The 20,341-nt window shown below is 47.7% G+C and overlaps 2 protein-coding genes across 2 annotated transcripts in view; one reads left to right on the forward strand and one right to left on the reverse strand.

Moving 5' to 3' along the window:
* Positions 1–5,426, reverse strand: part of DCTN6 (dynactin subunit 6) — a 9,273-nt gene extending 3,847 nt beyond the window's left edge. The window contains exons 1-4 of the mRNA XM_019522311.1: positions 5,313–5,426; positions 4,942–5,006; positions 2,298–2,403; positions 1,189–1,277 (exon numbers count right to left, since the gene is read on the reverse strand). Of these exons, the coding sequence (XP_019377856.1) occupies positions 1,189–1,277; positions 2,298–2,403; positions 4,942–5,006; positions 5,313–5,335 (283 nt within the window). The 5' untranslated portion in view covers positions 5,336–5,426. The remainder of the gene's footprint in view (positions 1–1,188; positions 1,278–2,297; positions 2,404–4,941; positions 5,007–5,312) is intronic.
* Positions 5,427–14,674: 9,248 nt separating this feature from the next.
* MBOAT4 (membrane bound O-acyltransferase domain containing 4) lies at positions 14,675–18,635 on the forward strand. Its single transcript, XM_019521867.1, has 3 exons — positions 14,675–14,904; positions 16,515–16,739; positions 17,660–18,635. Exons 1-3 carry the CDS (start codon positions 14,786–14,788, stop codon positions 18,603–18,605), a joined length of 1,290 nt encoding a protein of 429 aa, XP_019377412.1. The 5' UTR covers positions 14,675–14,785; the 3' UTR covers positions 18,606–18,635.
* The last annotated feature ends 1,706 nt before the right edge of the window (positions 18,636–20,341 follow it).

Here is a 20,341-nt window from a genome sequence, read left to right on the forward strand (position 1 = left end):
CCCTGCATCCCGCATAGATCTGGGGTGGCATGCCCCCCAAAACCAGTGGCAGTGGAGGTGGTGGGAACCGCCAGTTAAGCCACCAAACAAGCAGCATGCAACACTGGGAGCTGCTGCCGCCCCCACCCACCACGCCCACCCCTGGCTGGGCAGCACTGGCCCTAGCCCCGGTCCCAGCCCCAGTCCCTCCCTCATGATAGGGGGCATTTATCTGCCCCCCACCTCTCTTCCCTTGCACCACTTACCAGCTGCATGCAGTATCGGCCATCATAAAGATGAAACCCATGTCGGAACATCAAAAGGGGTGTCAAAACTCAAAGTCATACGTCAAGGTCTGCCCGTACTATAAAATGTCTTTTTTTCCTTAGTCACAACCAATCTCAAAAGATATTTTATGCTGTCAGGATCCTTAAGGGCTACAAAATCCCTAAGTAATTAAAAAAAAAATTGAGTCTTTAAAGGACTAACTTTTGTCTGGAATTGAAGCAGTGTGTCAACCTCTTTGGATTAGAAAAAGAGAACCTCTTGAATTTTCAACAAGGCAAGTGCAGTCAGTTTACAGCCAAAGTTTCAACTGTTCTTATGTTTGTTTTCCTTGCAATTCTTCCCCTGTATCAGGCTGTTGTAGAAAATACATAAGGACTGAATATAAATACCCTATTTACTTGACTACCACATGTATCTCCCCTTCCACCCCAAATCAGGAAGCTTGTCTTAAGCAGGGAAGCTGATTTTCTTTGCTGGAATAGAAGCATACAGGAGTAGAAACATGGCCTTATTTATTGAGACAACTAGCAAGAAGGGTAGGACTGAGCAAGCTGCTGTATGCTGTTGGCTAGGACTCTGGAATTTTTTTTATATTCTGCCTTCCAAAAAACAAGGCACATGTCTTATTTGAGGAGGTATACAAAAATACAGCACTCTGCACCTTTGAGCAGAAATACCAAATACATTAATTTATATGAGAGGCAGCAAGAATTGAGGAAGGGACAAAAAGTCCCATATTCCAATTAGAATTCTCCCATGCAGTCTTCGTCTATGACCTAACTTGCTTCTGTTTCTGTTTCCTCTTCTGTAAAATTAGAATAAGATTTAGCTTTCTTAAAGGCAGCTATTTAAGTAAGTATTTGTACAATGCTTTGAAAATACAGAATATGAAAATTTGATAATACTGTTTAACAAGGATACAGCAACCAACTTCAAAAACATTATTGGTGCCAATGACCATTGGTTTTGGTTCCATTCCTTCGGTGTCTGGTGTGATATTTTCAGGAAATCTGTAGGAGTATTAAAAAAAAGTTTTCAGAATTTGACATTAAAAGAGCACTGCCCCTCTAAAAAGTGAAAAAAGAACACCTACTCTTTGCTCAAATCTTTTAGATTTCAGATTTAAACATTAATGCTATGTGTTTACTTTTACATACTTCCAGACTGGGGCAATGAAGAGAGCAGTCAGTTTTACTTCTAATTCTCATGCAAGAGCTTAATGCAACAATGCTGAGGATACAAGATTTTTGAGGAAGGAGTTACTCCAAAGAAATACAGGAAAAGTGGGAATTTGATAGATCATGGATTTTTCACTAACAATCTTCTGCTGGTTAGTCAAGGCTGAACCATATTCTCTAGACAGAACATGAGGGAAAACAAAGCAAATGCTGCACTAATTTAAGTAAGGCTGTTTTCTAATTCCTTATAGCCTTTCTTGCTGGGTACTTCATTTTTTATCATTAAACAGCTGCTATTTACAGGGAATCTTTTTCTAGAAACAATGTTTTACAGTTACTTTTCTAATGTGGTAAGGACAGTTCCCTTCTCTTTAGACTTTTCAGATCAAATGTTCCACACATTTGAGTAGTCATGGATTTTTTATACATGGCTGTGTTTGAGAAGTAGGACAAATCTGAGCTTGAAAAGAAAAGCTGTATGGCACTGAGAGAATTTGAGTCATGAATTTTATCCAGTCCCAGCCAGCCCATTGCGCAGCTGTGCAAAGCTGTGGCAGGCCTACATACAGAAAAAAAAGTATATGAATAATAATGCTCATGTAAGATGCCTGTTTGAGAGAACAGGTACAACACCTGGAGAGATGCATGAAGCTTCCTAAGTACTTCCCCTGTTCTGAAGGGGCACTATATACAGCAAAGAGTGAAGTTTATCTGCTGTGTTTAAAGAGGCCTTATTCTTGTTGCCCAGACTATCAATGATTAAATTAGATAGATACTCATCATTCTCTCCGAGTATATCCTGTTGTGAAGATGTGTGCACCTTAAACAGTAGTGTAACAGATGCTTACTAACCCATTTATGATAAGTGCTTGCTCTTCTATTAGGTTGCCTTCACCAATCACTATTGGTCCTGCTTCTGCAATGATCCGTGCTTTTGGATGAATCACTGTCCTAGGTCCTGTGGGAATACAATGAGGTACTTACCAGAGAAGATCTCACATGGGAAAATCATACTGAAGACAATACCTTTTCATAGGGACCTTGTCCCAACTGCTGCTACTTTAAGGAACTGACTCTAATGATTCCAAAGACCACTAGATATAGAGCTGGAATGTCTCCTAACATGATTCTGGCCTTTACTTTAACCAGCATCTGTAATCTTGTGAAATGGGTGCATAGTAATTATAAAAGCAATGCTCTGCAGTCCAGGTTTGTGATACTCTGCATGCAAAACAGGCAGCCTAACATTTCACAGGGGCAGTGTTCAGCTAGCTGAGTTCTTGTTTGGCAAGTACAAACCTCCCTTGGCATTTCTTAGGTTTCCAATCTTTAAAAAAAAAAAAAAAATCTAAAATTTGTGAAAGGCAGCCTTCCCTCACATCACTGATCTATGCCTGCAAACTTAATTTCTGGTAGGGAAATATTTTTAGCGGGATTATCATAGAGAAGGAGGTCTGGATGGAACCTCCAGAAGTCATTTAGTCCAATCCCCTGCTTAAGGCAGGATCATCCGTATCAAAACCATAATCTAAACTCTACATAAAACTGCCCTCAACCTTGATGCAACACAGACTTAATACCCTAACCTGCCACAGGTAAAGCAGGGGAAGTACAGGAACCAACATCCTGCTTCTATGAAATGTCAGTATATACTCAAGAGATCCCAGGTATAGGGCCACCCCCACCGCTAGAGGAAGGCTAAACCCCCCACAGTCCATGCCAACCTGACTATGGGGTAAAATTCCTTCCTGGTCCCAAATAGGGCAATTGGTCTGACCCTGAGCAGAGGTGCAACGCTCCCCCGAGGCAGGAACCTCCAGCTTTGATCCCAGCATAAGCACTGGCACACCCCAGTCAAAGTCCCCAGCCTTGGCTATAGCCAACACCCACTGCCTCTGGGAAGGCTTAAAAATACCTTGATACATGTAGCAGAAAGAGGGGTAGGGGTGGAGTGTGGGGGTAACCAGCAAAGCCCAAAAGCATGGGAAATAACTATGGCAGAACAAAGATATGACTATGCCGAAATCATCCCTGACCAGTGGCTGTCAAACCTCTTCTTGAACACCTCCAGTGATGGAGAGTTCACAACTTCCCTAGCCAGTCTGCTCCACTGCCTCACTGTTCTAACAGTGAAGATGTTTTTCCAGATATCTAATCTAAACCTACTTTGCTCCAACTTCAAGCCCTTGGTCCACACCCTCATTTCTACAGCAAGAGAGAAAAGGTGCTTTCCCTGTTTTTTACGGTCACCCTTCAAGTATTTGAAGACTGCTATCATGTCCCCTCTTAAGTGCCTTTTTCCATAAGCTGAACAGACCTACCTCCTTCAGCCTGTCCTCGCATGACTTGCATTCCAAGCTTCTGATCACCTTTGTTGCCTGCCTTTAGATGCTCTCTAACATTTCCATGTCCTTTTAAAGATGTGGAGACCAGTCCTCCAGATGTGGCCTAACCAGTGCTGAGCAGAGAGGCACTATCACCTCCTGTGTCTTTTGTGCAGCAGACTCCCAATTTCTTTTTCCAAGCTGCCATTTAGCCTGGTGTCCACCATTATGTATTTGTGTTTTTGATTAGTCTTCCTGAGGTGCAGCACCTTGCACTTGTCCACACTGAACTTCCATCATGTTAGCTCTAGCCCAGCTTTGCAATCTGTCAAGAACCTTCTGAATTGTGCTCACACCTTGCAACATGCTCGCAATCCTTCCTAGTTTTGTGTTGTCTGCAATCTTACTCAAGAAAGTTTCCTACGCCAGAATCCAAATTGTTAATCAACACAGTGAATAACACTGGGCCAAGGACAGACACCTACCAGACTCCACACAAGACCTGCTGCCATTCTGACATGGACCTGTTAATAATTACTCTTTGCTTGTGGCTACTGAGTCAGTTATCGATCTATCTTATACGAGTTTTATCTAGCCCACATTTCTCCAGGTTGTTTACACTAAATCTTATACTGCGATATGAAGAACAGCAATGTAGCTGTCATTCCTGCAGAAAGCTTTCAGGTGCAGTTTTGCATACATACTGACATCAATGTAGCCATTCATGCCTGTATCGTTGTACAGGGCCACTGTTTGAAGCTTGTTTCTTGTCTTTCTAAGTAGCCCTCTGATCTAAACTTATCTGCAACTGTAATGACTTTGGTAAGGCCCTGAACTGCTCAAACCGTAAAGGCATTGTAAGGGGCTGCTCTCTGATCTCATATCTAAGGCGCTGGCAAACTCCTACTAAGCAAGAACGCGTGCATTTCAGCTGGGTCCTTGGGGCGGCTGACAAGCAGCGATTTCAAGGGAAGACGTAGGGGACCAGCCTTCTCTTCTGGCGGGACACTAATTACAGAGGCCTCGCTGGTTCCAAGGAGTGGGTCGCTGGGGGAGAGGTGCTGCCAGGGTGGGTGGGCCACAGTCTTGGAGCAGATACTGCAATTCAAAGAGGCAGCATTTGCTGCTCACCAGGGGAAAAAGAACAGGGCAGGTGTGACGCCTCCTCTTACCAATAGTTACATCTCCCCGGATCTCACTTTCCACACAGACCACGGCGCCGGGAGCAATTTTCACGCTGCGACAAAAACGTGAGGTTAAAGGTGATTAAAAGACTGCTTTTTAAAGCCAAGGTGGAAGCCCGCGGCCGGGGGGAGGGTGGTAGCCGATTCTCCTCAAGCTGCCAGCGCCAGCGGCGGGGCACGAGCCAAGGCCAGGCCGCCCCGCCCCGCCCCGCCCCGGGAGTCTCTGCCGCGGCAGAGGGAGCTCCGGCTGCCGCCCGCCGCGCCCCCCGGAGCCGGGCAGCTGCTGCCCAGGGAGGTGCCAATCGCGGGGGCTGCGCGCACAGGCCATGACGGGAGGCGGGGGTGGCTGCTGGTCTCACCTCTTCTGCAGTTTCTCCGACATCTTCCGCCGCTCGGCGCTCGATCCACGCACCTGGGCGGGGACACGGCAGGAGAAGCGCTCGGCGCTCCGTTGCCCGGTCTGGCGCTGTGCGCATGCGCGCTCGTAGCGGCCGGAGTGGGGAGGGGTGGCACTGGGTACAGCGGGAGGCCCAGTGAGGGCGGCTGGTGCTTGTTCCCTCCCTCAACGTTTGTTAAGGCGAGAGAGATCTTATGTATATAACTGTTATATCTCAGAAAGATAGCCGGTCAGGAGCGGCACCAGCGCTCTCGGGGTGTGCCCGTGCCCGCCCCCCCCACTGCTTCCCCTGCCCGCTGATTGATTTCAGACTACCAGGCCCGGCTGCCTCTCCCTGCCACCTCCCATTCTCTGGCTCTGCTGCCAGACCGGCACAGGGAGGAGAGCCCCTCCTGAGCTGTACCCGCCTCAGGCCCACGTGTACCCCAATACCCCACGAGTGTCCGAGCCGGTGGACGGGCTGTCAGCATTTCCTGGCCCGGTGGCTTGAGGGAGGGAACATGGCTCCTCTGCAGTCCTGTGCCATGTGGCGGGGTGCATGGCTGTGGGACCAAGTGCTCCCACTCTGTCAGCACCATGCAGTTGGCCTTGCTGTTGGCACAGCCGTGCCCCTTCCACAGGACGGCCATGGAGGAGCCACAGGGCACCAGCTTTCTGTGCAACAGCTGCCTACGCCACATCTGTGTGCAGGGTGGGCTTTCTAGTGTGCATGTGGTCTCATTTGGGCCTGGGGCCTGAGTGACTGCGTGACCTCCTTTTAGTGCTCTGAGCAGAAGCCATGGCAGGTCTCTGAGAAGGGACGTGTCACCCTGATGAATAGGATGGGGTTCCTGAAGACGAGGCATGCAGCTGAGACCAGGCCAGTTCAAAGCATGGCACAGACAGGCACGCTGGTAGCCTAGGATGGAAATAATACGTTTGCCGACAGTAGGGACACTTACGGTTCTTGACTGACTCATGGATTTGGAATTGATTTGGCTGATTTGGATTGGAATGTGAAAAATTCTCAAAACAAGAAATCATAAAAGCAAGGGCATGTCCCAGGTACATGGTACTAAGGAGAGCGCTCAGCTTAGGGAACCTGCCCAGGGCCACACAGTTCAAAGCCCAGGCTCCTGCTTGGATCAGCTACAATGCTACAGCAATTGAATACCTTCCACTAGAGCAGGGGTGATCAAGGTCTAGTCTGCAGACTGGATTCAGCCCACAAACCTGTCCCCTCCAGCTTATGGGACTCCCCATAGGCCATTTGATGGTGTAGTAAGTGGTGGCAGCTTTAATTGCTATAGCTTTTGGAGAGAGCCCCTTGGGCAAGATCTATAATACAGAGCAGTATCATCTGGCCCACTGGGCTGGAAATTTGAGGGGGGAAGGAGCAGCAGCTGCTGCTGTGACTTCAGGGGCTACAGCAATTAATGCTGCTGCCATATTTCAGCCCTATGGGCCAGATGATAGGGTCCTGCACTTGTGGGCCAGTCAAGTTGGGCACCACTGTACTAGAGTATTGAGCAGCTTGATTGATATTTATCGTATGATTTGATCTCTCACTTCCACAGACTCAGAGCAGTGTAGTAGGGCTTTTGGGTGGGGAGGAAAAGAAAGGGCTTTTTGGGGCTTTGTTTGTTTGGTTTTTTTAATGCACATTGCTGTGCTCATGTTAAAAGATACAACTTAGAGAAGTACATGGGGCACAAAGTGTTGAGGTCTAAGGTGGGTCTTGCTTATGGGGAGCCTATTCTGCAGTCTCAGACTGACTCCAGAGAGCTTTACCCTTACCATAGAGAGCTATACTATGCCAATGGTAGTGCTGTTGACTGTGATCTTTAGACTCTTCTATTCTAGAAACCCTGATCCCAGGCCAGAGAAAGCCAGGTGGATAAGATAGGCTTCAAACTTGATTCAGTATTTGAGAAGCCAGTATCAGCATCTGAAGATGGGGGTGGCATGCTTGTAGGAGCATGTACTGCAAAGGAGATGCCCCACAGCATTACAAACTAGTTAGAGTTTCTTAAGAGAGGAAGGTCTAGTGCACTGCTAAAGCCTAACCAGGAGACAACAATGGCATGAATAACTGAGGCCCCTGCATGGTCTACCAAGATGAGATTGAGTCTCCTAGTAAACTGGAAATGGTAGGAGGCACTGTGGGTGCTACTGCATGAGAGTATAAACATAAGAAATGAATACAAACATCCCACTACAGTTCACACTGAACAAACCAGCTATGGGTATGAGCTAAACAGATGATTGTGGCTGCAATGGTTTTTTTTTTTTGGTCATCTGCATTATTTCTATCAGCTGTTCTTCATCCAGCACCTGATGCTATCCTGGCCAGGCAACGCAGATATTAACTGCAGCTAGGATTAAAACAAGGCTGTCTGATTTCAGGCAGGCCAGAGGCCCCACACTACACCAGCCATACGCTTCAGAGATGGGGCCCTGGGATCCACCCCTCTCCTCTAGAGGTAGGGCATGCAGCACGCCCCTCTTCTCCACCCCTGCAGCTGATGCAGTACTATAATTCTCCTACAAGTGGTCACACTCAGTGGTGGGGACAGGGGGTCTTAGCCTTTCCCTGCTCAGCTCCCTCAGGTACTGGGCCACAAACTCATCTGTGGTCAGCAGCATCCGGGGGGTGGGGGAAGAAAGAAAGAGAGGCTGGTGTGCACATCAGTGTCTGACCCTCCTCTGCACTAGCTCTGTTCCCTCCATCATGGACCCTGCTTTGCCAGAAGTGGACAGCTTGCATGCAAGCCCTTTTAAAGGAAAGCCTGGGACTGAAGATGGGCCTCTGAGGACTGCTGGCTGGATTCTGTCTGTAGACATCCAGAACAATTGCATCTAAACAGGGAGGGGTGGGGAAGCAGTTTGGTCACCCAGAGATGTAGGCACCCACCTGACAGTAGAATGCCCATTTAGTCTACTTGTCCATATTGCCCTTTTTGACCCCAGCTAAACTTTGGACACCTACACAGGTACTGTCTGTCTCCATGTGTGCATTTCAGGGGCTCCTGAGATTTTTCAGGCTCTGTACAGACTCCTGTATGAAAAGTACTACTGCATATATGGGGATGGCAGGGCATAGCTCCCCCCCCCCAGTGGGAGGCTAGATGCACAAACCAGTCTGGACCCCTGAACACCCCCATGCACACATGCAAGGCATTTTGCCTTATGGGCACAAAGGTGTTCCTGTTATAAGTATGGGAATCTGTGTACATGTCAATAGACCAGAGCAAGAAAGGAAGTGTGCACCACTTAAGTTTTGGACATTCCCAAAGCGAGGGGCCTGCTCAAGTCATGATTTTGCAGAAATCACAACAATTGGGCAGCAATGTCTGCTAAATCCATGGTGTGTGTGTGGGCTTACTAAAAATAAAAAGGTGCTAGCTCCCCCCGTGGGAACCGGCAACCCTAGCAGCTGGGCAGCCTGCTGGGATTGAGGGGGGAAGGAAGCCGGTTGCTGGCACAAAGGCAAGATGCCCCTCCCACTCCTCACTGTTGATTGAGTGAGAGGCCTGCCTGTCTGCAATCCTGTGCCTCCAAAAATCAGCAGTGAGGGGTGGGGCCACCAGGGCCCCTCCAAAGGCATGGGGGCAGGCCTTGCTGCAGTTTGTCCACAAAAGTCAACTACCTACCTCCAAATTGGGTAGACTCCTACCCATAAAACTTTTTTATGCCTCCCACATTTTCTATGTACCCACAAGGTATAGAAGAATGCTACTCCTAGTGTGAAGTATCAAGAGGTGATCTGAAGGGCATGCATCGCATAGGATCTAACCACCACTTTTGAGGGGGAAGAGGAAAGCTGTTCCTTGGGTTTCCCCAAGAAGCAACCTTATTTGGTCCCCCTCTCCAGAGAGGACCCTAGCAGTCAGTGCTAGCATGGTTTCACACGGCAACTCTTTGGCTTTGAAACCCTGGCTCTTCTCAGTCCCTGGCTTCCCCAGTGATCAGTAGCACCCCCCCAGACCTCCTTTTTTGGTCATCTCCCAGGAAAGAGGGAGTTTTTTCTTCTTTACAGAGGACAGGCCCAAGTTCCCACATCTCAAACAGCACAACAGACCATTTCAAAACAACCAGTTTTTATTGTTCCATTCCTTTTCCCCCCTGTCCTCCCTGGGACCTTCCCTCTCTGAGCCTCACTCATTCGCCTCAGGCCCAGTCTGCTACCACTTGCAACAAAACAGCTAGAGAACTCTAGTATTGACTTGATGACAACACTCATCCAAACACATGAAGGGCTAAGGACAGAAGTTACATGTAAACCAGTTTAAGTGATCAGAGACTGGTTTAAACCTCTAACAACAGAAGCTCAGTACACATAAACGGATTTCAAAATAGCTGAAGCTGGTTTAAGATAAACCTGGTTGAATGTAGTGCCAGATTTAACTGATTTGGGTCAAACCGGTTTATGAAACTTCTGTACCAGACACCTTCCTGGTTTAAGTTAAATTACAGTCCCCCAGCATGCTTTCCAGCCCTGGACTAGGCTGTGCTCTTTGGAGCAGGGAGGGCTGGCTGACAGTGGGGTGCAGGGGGCAAGCCTAGATGGGGATGTAGCCCAGTTTGGGAGGGATGGGGATAGGACTCCCCCCCCCCGCAGCAAACCCTGGCCAGGGTTTGGGGCCACAGTGTGGGATTAAACACTTCTTCCCCCACTAAAAATTACTACTGGCTGGCTGGCAGCAACTGTGGGCTACAAATCCCAGAGGCACCTGGAAGTAGGAAGGGGGACTGATGAAGAACTCTGCAGAGTCCTGCTGCTGTAATTCTGGACTTCAAATCCTAGAGACCTCAGGGGCAGCAGGAAGAAGTGAACATACAGCTAGAGAGCGCCCCCCCCAGCTTCTGGCCTGAGCCACTGTAGGCATGTGGCTGCATTTCCCAAATTAAACGCAAGTGTCTGTTCACTTCCGATTCAATTTAATTTGTGCAGTTTAGACTAACCTGCAAGGACCGAATCAATTCAGCCCCAGGCTTTTTGACTGTCTGTACTTAGCCAATGAAATGAGATTGTGGGGAACCAAGTAGGGAGCTGTCTCTGAGGCCTGCTGCCACCTGCCTCTGGGGGTGAAGAGGGCATGAAGATGTTCTGCTTTATAAAACAAATTTACATTAACATATACTTACAATGAGCACCCCAAAGTGTTCCCAACAGGAACTACAAGCTAAGACTCAGCACACACCACCCCTTTTCATCCCCTCTCTCCCACCTTTAAAAAATTGAGGGGCTGGATCACTGCAATGGGAAAGTTCACACCTACTGTTTTCCAAGGCAAAGCATTGGTGATCAAATTCTTATTGTTCTTAATGTGAATCCCCCGCATGTTGTAGTCCTGTAGGGCTAAGCTCTACTTCAGCTTGGCACTGGTACCTTTCATCACCCAATACTTCCTTAGGAAGTCCTTTAGAGAATAAAAATAAAGGAACAAACAAACAGAAACCACCTCTGGCATTTTGTAGTCCATATGACCTTATCTGGGATACCTTTTTTGTACAGCTCAGTGATGGGACAGGCTGATACACCTATTAATCCTGGAGAGTCTGGTTTTCCTTCTGACCCATTCAATTCAGGTTGCCCTGGAACACCTGAAAAGCTGTTACTGCATTTAGGACCATTACTCCCCAGAGTGCCTGTTAACCCAATGATTACTTTGTCTGGGACTCCAGGTTCACCCCCCAGACCTTGAATCCCTATGGGCCCTGATGGACTTTGATTAAAGGACTTAAAACCTGTAGCACTAGGAAGTCCCAGCAAGCTGTCAATCCTTTTGTCTCTTCAATGGATCTGGGATTCCTGGAGCCCCAGGAAAAGCCTCTAACAGTCATGTCAGTTGTAGTACCTTCTGCAGGCACCCTCAATAGGTTCCTTCAGCCACTCCTATGCTTCATAGCCATAACAGCAACATAAATCCCAGCCAAAATACAATCTATTGCACCTGGGATGCCTTTTTCCCAGCCTCACCCCCAGCTTGTACTCATAGATTATTAGGGGCTGGAAGGGACCTTGCAGATCATCAGGTCCAGTCCCCATGCTCCAGGCATGAAGGTAACAGGTCAAGTGACCCCCATGAGGTGACTGCCCAGTCTAATCTTGAAAACCTCCAGGGTAGGTGACTGCACACTGACATTTTCCAGCTCAGTTTCCTTAGTCTCTCAGACAGCTTCAGTCAATGTAGAGAAGCTCCTTTAAAAAAAAACAACACAAAACAGCCTGAGCCAGTCTAGTTCCCAGCAAGGAGCTCCTACCTCCAACTCTGCCCAAGGCAGACTGCCCTTCTGGCTCTGATACAAGTCTTATATAGTCCTTGGTTCCTCCTCCTTCTGGGCTGGGGCTACCTCAGTAGATCATTACCTAATTCTTCCAAGCTCCTTATTATCTGGGGCTCTGCAGTTTTCAAATTCTACTGCCTAGCCCTACTCTCAGTAACAGGGCTCGGCCCCTGTTAAATCCCTGCTAACTGGTGCCTACAGCTGGGAGTTGAGTTGCTCTGCAGAGCCTGCTACTAGCACCCATCTGCTTTACCCAGTTGCACCACTATTTTGTCACATTTAAAGCCATGCTTTCTTTTAAAAAGGCAATTTCCATGTAAAAAACACAGTTCGCCTGGAGTGAAGGTTGCCAGCATTTACCGGTACTCAGTGCTGTGCCTGTCCTTCCAGAGCTGGAAACTAATTGCCACCCTCAACTGCTAGCAAAGTAGGAGATGCAGAGTTGCACTGACACTTTACGTGTTGCTGTTTGGAGGCATATGGAGTGTTTTTCAGGTGGTATCTGGTTGCTGCCACTTTTGATATACAGGCTGCTGGAGTCTGTGGGTTGTGGAAGGCCAATGCTAGCAAGCCATTGTCCAGATTCTGAAGGTGATGCAGAAAACACAGCTCAGATACGGGTTCAGTGGCAAAAGCCCAGAAAGGTTTATTGTCAGAAAGCACATCATTTGGTCAGTCCAACCTAATGCAGTTTGTCCTTGACATGTAGAGACACCATACATTATTCATGCTCCCCTAGGTCTCTACAATGGACATGCTTCTCAACCCCTTTATTTATACTTGGTTTCCCCCGTACCCCCATTTCATGCCAATTCTTATCTCTTTGTTGAGATGTTCTTCTCTACTTGTTTCATTCGCTAAGTTTATGGACCTGCACATATCTCCATCTCATTAGTAAGTTCTTACTTTTTATATTTGTCCTTGAGTTGTTTAGCTTCTGTTTTCATACTCCCTTCCATGTTTTTCTTCTCATTAGTGTACCTTTATTTTTTTCCTTTCTTACCAGGTCATTCAGCAGTTGCAAGGCCCCTTTCTCCATATCACTCTTCGGCACCGTAACTTACTATAGCTTAGCATAACTAAGTCCCAACACAACCAGAACTTTTACACACACAGTGCAGTTACTCAACCCTAACTGTGGCCCAAGGGGATTAGGCAAGTGGGAATGGAAAGACAGCAGAACGCTCTGAGACCTCAGAATCCCCCACGCAGCACCTGCCATTGTGGAAGCAAGAGAGACCACACTGAGACAGCCCTCCTGTTCATGTAGTCCCATGCTGATTCCTTGCAGGTTGGCAGGGGCTGAGGGGGAAAAGATGCTAAGGTCTCATTGGAGGACTCCTTAGGGCATGAGTGGCCAACCTGTGATATACATAGTCTCTGTGTCACATGCAGAAGACTGAGGAGGGGACAGGCACCACAGAGACAGATCAGGCAGTAGAAAGGAGAGCAGCAGATCAGGCAAGGAACAGAGAGCAGGGAGCCAGATCATAAAGGAGAGGAACAGATTGGGGAGGGAGCACAGGGCAAGGGGCAGAAAATAGAGCAGTTGATTGGGCAGGGGAAGGGGACCAGAATGGCAATTAGGGAAGATGTGGGATATCTGTGGCACACCTATGGAAAAGGTTGGACCCCAATGCTTTGGGGCAGGGGTGCTGTTCAGCCACTGGCCTGCAGGCCAGATCCAGCCCATAGTGCTGTGTCGTCCACACCCCTGGGGACCAATTCTTGTGCTTAAGGCATGGCAGGAGCAGTGCTGAGCCCCAGGGTCTGATCTTGGCACATGGGGCTGGATCCTGCCCATAAACTGGCCTCACCCCATGCATTTGGTCTGTGGGACCAAAAGGCTGAGCACTGCTGCCAGGTCGTAAGTCAAAGGGGGCTGGGGCAATAGTGCATGACTGAGGGGGCCTGGACACGTGAAATACATACATCAGTGTAACACGCATCAGTTTTGTATACCACTATAAATTATTACACCAGGATCCAGAGCAGCCAGGAGAGCAGCCAGTCTGGGGTGCTGTATCCAGTATGTGATTATTGTAGTGATTCACCACTAGGTAGCAGGGTGCCAGTTCTTGTGCCCTGCCTTGAGTAAATGGGTACTCGTGGGCAAGCTGCAGATGTGTGACACCTGCACCAGTGTAACTGGTATAAGTTTTATCCTTGACTTTTCCCCCAGGATAATTGGTGTTGGACTCTGACATATGTCCAGTCCTTTTTTGCTTTCATGTAAGCATATTGTATGTCCAAACATACGGGTGAATAGGAAACTCTGTTTCCTGGTTTGCCAATGTCTGTTTTGGTATCATTTGTAATGCTAACTGGCCAGGCTGGTGGTGACCCTCCTGGTGGTGGTGGGGGCATGAGCAGCACAGGCAGTCCTGAGAACTAGCAACCTTCCCCCTTCGGGAATAAAGTGATGTGCAAAAAAGTTTGGAACCACTGTTAAAACAGGTGTACATCACGGTGCCCATGCAGTGTGGAGTGAGTTCTCATAATGGGTGTGGGAGAGAGGTGGGATTTAAGTACTCTATCCCCTGACTGTTGCTCTGAATTTCTCCATTAGTCACACAGTTATGCTACCACTGGCCTCACTCTGATGTTGCAACAGCTTTGGTGTAATACCAGTCGTGTGTGTGTGTGTCATAGAGCACAAAGGCAAAGTGAAAGGCTGGCTTCAGGAGTCTAATAATCTCTGCAGTAATTTCTTCCATTTTCAAGGCATTAAAATAGCTTGGTAGTTAAGATGTGTGTTGAAAAAGAACTCTCTTATCTTGGTTTTTAGTTCTCTCTAGCCAGGAAGATTATTCAGGAACATAGCAGAACAAGTATGAAAATGTATTTTTCCATATAAAATACAAATCCTGAGACACAAATGCTTAGCAGAACCAGGATTTAAAGACAACAGGCTACCAGGTGCTTTGTTACCTTGCCCTCTTTCTTTTGCATACTGTTGTGTGTCACTGCAAATACTCTGGTTTCCTAGGCACAATTGCTTTGATCTCTGGCTGACATTTGCTCTGTTCTTGATTTGCCTCCATTAACCTGGAGTTCCTGCCCCCTATAAGGAGCAGCTGATGAGAGGCTATTTTCAGTTCTTTACCTAGGTACAACGGGATTTGAACTCTACTGAAGAACTGACACTTTAAAACAGGACTTTCCATGGAGTGGGCAGATCCCTTTCTTCTTAACCCTACCATTTTGTACCAGATGCTGGCATTTCCGTTTGCTGTTCTGTTTCACTATCTCTGCAGCTTTGGGTATCTCTCTCCAAGTGCCAGGTATGCTTTTGTATTTATGTTATGTTTATCCTTTTGACCTTTTATAAAGACACATTTTATGTTAACTGTGGGTTTCACAAAAAAAGAGAATTTTGCCAACTTCTTTAATTGGTTACAGCAAGGACCTAGAAAACAAAACTTCTGGAGCCTATTCATTGCTCCCCTATTGAGTCATAACATGATTTGGGGCAAACCACAACCTCTGTGCACCTCAGTTTCCTCATAAAGGAAAGTTAGTAAAAAGTGTAAAGCCCTAATGAAATAAAGTAACAATCATTTGCCAAGTTTCTAAAGTACAAATCACAGGTCAAATCATGAATCAAACATATTTGTGATTCTGTGGTGGGAGTTTCATGAGCACCTAACTCAAACACTTTCAGTGGACTTGTACTATTTTTAAAAAGCCTTTACATTACAAGCACTTCTGAAGACGGGTATTTAGGCAACAATTATGGATTGTAGTCTTAGGAAGGGAAGAAGAAAGAAAAATGTACTGGGTTTATTTAGGTTTTCTACAAGTTAGAGGGTCTGATGCTTCAGGGAAACCATTTCTGTACCACATCTGAACTATGCTGGATTGTAGGAAATCCCTTTATCAGCAAATGTCTCAGAGAATGGAGAGTCAGACAGATGCTGCCAGGCGCTTATGTCATATCTCTTACAGACTATTCAAATGACAGCACTTTAGGGAATGGCTACATCCTGTCTTAAATCATTTTTCTCCAACCTCTGCTCCGTTTGATGCTGTCAATTTTCCTCAGAAAGAGGAAACAAAGGTATGTAACTAAGTAGAAGAGCTGACATCAGAGGAGCTGTGGGACACCTGTACTTTTGGAAATCAGGTTGTTCCCTGTTAGGTACTCAAGGCTGAACGATTTTTGGCCACAGCCTCCATTGAAGACTTGCCAACAGGAGATTAGAGATGAGTAGGTGATGATTGTACTCTCTGTCATTGTGCAGCCACTGAGAAAGCCATCACTATCATTCTCTCTCTAAAGAAATATGCTGTTCAAATTGCAGGACTTCAGGATCACCTGGACCTGTATCCTCATCTCAGATGGAGATCCTTTCTAGAAGGCTGCCTGTCTGGACAATGGGACAAGGTTTACAAGTAGTCACTTACAATCACAGTGAAGTTGTTGCCATCTGTTCAGGACACAAAGGCTAGCTCCTAGGACAGGCATTTTCCAACTTCTCAGTCCTCTCAGGGACTGGGTTAGCTGCACCCATCTCCCACATGGTGGACAGAAAGTATCAAATAGATGGTTAAAACAGAAGAAAGCATAAGGTAGACCTCCTTATTGAAGAGAGATTGTTCAGCTCTCTCCAATAAGCCCTGGCAAGTTAGAAATAATGGATATGGAGTAGGACACACTGGACCAGGCGCTCTACTTTTCCAGGACCCTGAAGTACATGGCTTTTGGTGTTGTAACAATGGCCCTCTTCAAGCCTTTTAAGTCTTTCCAAGCACTGCAGGAAAAAAAACAATCACCACAGAATGACATGGCAGGCTTACCTGCTTCCAAGGAGATGCTGACTGGTTAGGTAAAGGTAGGGGGGTCAGGAACCTGATACAGCAACCTTTGCAGATTGTCTTTGCTTCCTTCTAGGTATGTTGTTCTTCTGGCTGGAGGCTTCCTTATAGCATGTGCTGCCATGGGATTGTATGCCTTGTTGCTCTTCATCCCAGCCTTGTGCTCGGTGGCCATATTCCACACAGTCAGCCCACTGCGGGTCCACACATGGGTGTTTGTCTTCCAGATGTCTTGGCAGACACTCTGCCACCTTGGGCTGCACTACAGAGAGCATTATCTGCAAGAAGCTCCATGCATCAGGTAACAAGTACCAGAGCACAAGTCCATCTCCTCCACCAAGAGATTTTTGCTTATAGTGAAATCATATCAAGACCTTTCCTAACTTTACAGCTGGCAGGGGGTGACAGAGTAGAATAAACCTGTTACTGGTGGAAACCCCTGTTAGTCATGGTCTGTCCCCCTCAGTTCTAGGCAGGCTCTCTCACAGGAAATACTACAGCAAACAGCACCACGCAGGGAAGGACAACACAGTTTGTTCTGCTGTGTGCATTTTAATATTTTAGAAACAAGATTCTCCTGCTCCTCTCCAGCATTAAGCTATTAAGTACAGTTTGCTTTCTACTGGGTCTCACCCATTAGCCTTCCATAGCAATCAAGAACTTAACAGCTCTTTGATTAGCTTTTAGGGGTGAAATTCAAAATTCACCATATTCCTAGTGCTCCAGTAGCAGGCATAGAGCTGAGCATTGCTCTGGCTTGCACCGATTGTGCTGGGTCCATTTCTCACCCTGCTGTACTGTCATTGTTTGCTTCCAATGTGACATGCAGGAACAGAAATAGGAGCCCAGAAAATAAGTCAACAGTTACATTTTGTGTTCAGGGTGTGCGAACTGGGGATTCAGGCTGGAGTCAGAAGCACTGATGCAACTGCAGTCCAGGGGTTCCAGAGTTTGGAAGTTGGGGGGTGGGGGGATGGAGATTGCAGATAAGCAGCAAAGGCTGGCTCAGCCTTCTGTCCATCTTCCTGGGATAATGAAAGTGGGCAGGAAAAATGTGGGGGCTGCTGACCGAGTGCTTAGAGTGCAAAGAGGGGCCCTTGTGAGCACCATAGATGCCTAGAGCAAAGTGCCAACAGAGCTCTAGCTGAGGGCAGCCCCTCACAGGCTGGGGTGTTGACAGACTCCACACATGAAGGCCCTACTCACTTGTCTCCTTTTCAGGCTGTCGATTGCTCTTTGTTCTCTCATGCTGCTGACCCAGAGGGTCACATCACTGGCTCTGGACATCCATGAAGGGACAGTGACAGTGACTTTTGAGCACAGGAGGAGGAAGGAGCCCCTGCTGGGAGCACTACCTTTCTGCAGCTACCTGCTATTTTTCCCTGCCCTGCTGGGAGGCCCCCTGTGCTCTTTTAAGAGATTTCAGGCCCAGATCTGGTGCTCAAGTCTACCATGCTTCACACAGTCCCTTTGGGTTGCTGGCCAGAAAGGTCTTTGGGCTCTGACTCTGCAGCTTTTGAGACTGGCTGTGAGAGGGCATGAGGACACACTGGCTAGCCTGGCATATTGTACTCGCTTTGGCTGCGTGCATGTTGTGTGGATTTCAGCTCTGCTCTTCAGACTGGCCTATTATTCTCACTGGGCCCTCGATGAATCTCTCCTCAATGCAGCAGGCTTTGGGCTGGCTCTTGGACATGACCCTACCCATGGAGACCTCTCAGGCACAGCTATGTGGACCCTGGAGACCACACACAGGATAGCCTTGTTCACCAGGACCTGGAACAGGAGTACTGCCCAGTGGCTGAGGAGACTAATCTTCCAGCGCAGCCCAACCCAGCCTCTGCTGGCTACTTTCATCTTCTCAGCCTGGTGGCACGGCCTCCACCCAGGGCAAGTGTTCGGCTTCTTGTGCTGGGCAGTAATGGTGGAAGCTGATTACCGGATTCACCCCTTTCTAAGCAACCTTACAAAATCCTGGTGTACAAGGTTGCTGTATAAAGCCCTGACCTGGGTCCTGACTCAGCTCATTATTGCATACATCATGGTTGCTGTGGAAATGAGGAGTTTCTCTGCACTTTGGCTACTGTGCACCTCCTACCTCACCTTCTTCCCTCTCCTGTATTGCGTTTCACTGCTGCTGCTAGCAAAGAGAGCAACACAGAAGTGAACCTTGTCAGTAGCTCTCCCCTGCCTTCTTTCTCCATGCTTCTCACCCAAACCATCACCAGGAACAGTGCATAGGAGCCAGAGATCTTTAGCAAAGGCCTCCTCTTTAACTAAGACATTATCTGTTTTAGGTCAGGTTGCCTGCTCTGCCTATGCTTATTAAGTTGATCATCTGTAGTAGGACTCCTGTTTCCACCACAAGGAGGGAGCACTGAGAGCCTCCAGCCTAATCTCCTGTACAACATGTGTTACAGCCTTCCACCAGGATCCCCGTGTCCAACCCATTGGCATGCCACTGAACCTGGGTGGACCTTTTGGCAAGGGCTGCCCAGTTTCCCCTTTGTACCCAAGGGGTGGAACATTTTGCATGTCCCTTAGGTGGTCTGGACCAGTCTCATTGCCCTCCCTATTAAATATTCATACTTTTTTTCAGGTTGAATTTTGTAACTTCAACTGCCAGTAACTAGCTATAAGAATAGGGAAAGAGGGGGACAAAAGAGGAGTTGGCTTATTGTGATTTCCTTTGTGTCCAAGTCATCCTGTCACATCACAATACAGTACTTGGTTTCAGTTTTTGAGTATGAACCTAGGATGAGTCTGCTAAGCTGGCTATGAAACATGAAGGGCTTTCTAAGTTAGGTGGCCATACTGGTTAGGGAGGCATCCTAAAGAATGACCACTATTAACTTTATTTCTAGCGTCTGTTTAACTCCCAGCCTCACCAGCAAAGTGAGCTCTTCCCCACAACAGATACTTCTTCAGGGAAGTCCAAGGCCTGTCCTGGGTTCTAGCCACAAGGTCCCTGGCACAACACAGCATAACTCTGCTTCAGGATGGCTAAATGTCTAAAAGCCCAAAAGCCCCTTTTAGGTCAGGGCTGTCCAACTTCTGGGCAGCTGGGGGGCCTCATGAAATGTGGGTTAGATCCAGGGGGCACTTGCCAGGGGGACTGCCCCCCCAAAACTTTCCACTGCATGCACAACCCAGTTCCCCCCCACTGCACATGCAGGCCAGCTAACCTCTCTCATGCTCAGTCCAGCTTCCCCTACCACGTGCACAGGTCCCTTACCACATGCACAGTGCAGGCAGCCTGCCCTGCAGCACAGGTGGCCTGGCTTTCTTCTACCATGCACACAGCATTCCCTTCCCCACTGTGCATGCTGTGTAGACAGCCCACCCCCTGCAGCATGCAACATAGGCAGCCTGGCTCTCTTCTTCTGCAGCCCAGCACCCTCCCCTGCTGCATGTGCAGGATGGGTAGCCCAGCCTCCCCTATTGCACCCTAGGAAGGGGGAACCCAGAGATCCCAGTCATCACTGGAGTAAGAGCAAAGAAGCTAAGCAGGAGCCCACATGTGGCATGTTAACCCCTCACAGGCTACACAAAAGCTTTTCCAATCCATGTGCCTGGTGACATGCACAGATGACTTGCTGTCTGAAGGCTCTATGTACTCAGACAATCACTCAGGGGCACAGTACAAAGGAAAATGCTTACATGACTAACTGCAACCATGAGTCAAGTTCCTTAGCAGTCTAGAAGTTTGGTTCAAAACTGCTGCTGACATATATGGGGGGAAATAAATCAGAGAGGAAAGAGTCACTTTGGTGATCAAGAGCACATGCAAGTGATCTGGCTGCTGGTCTGCCCATTAACACAGTTCATTTCTTTCCTGCTCGCATTTACTAGCAGTCTTGTAGTGCTAGGATTGCCGATACAACTGTTCCCTCCAATGGTTTC

This window comes from Gavialis gangeticus, unplaced genomic scaffold, assembly GCF_001723915.1.
Source record: "Gavialis gangeticus isolate Ggan-Ray unplaced genomic scaffold, GavGan_comp1, whole genome shotgun sequence".
NCBI lineage: Eukaryota > Metazoa > Chordata > Crocodylia > Gavialidae > Gavialis > Gavialis gangeticus.

What these genes read in the sequence shown, in the direction of transcription:
- MBOAT4 (XM_019521867.1), top strand. Translation starts at nt 14,786, where the DNA reads ATGGAGTGGGCAGATCCCTTTCTTCTTAACCCTACCATTTTGTACCAG. An exon ending in TATCTCTCTCCAAGTGCCAG is followed by an intron (nt 14,905 to 16,514) that starts GTATGCTTTTGT and finishes GCTTCCTTCTAG; the next exon opens with GTATGTTGTTCTTCTGGCTG. An exon ending in CAAGAAGCTCCATGCATCAG is followed by an intron (nt 16,740 to 17,659) that starts GTAACAAGTACC and finishes TCTCCTTTTCAG; the next exon opens with GCTGTCGATTGCTCTTTGTT.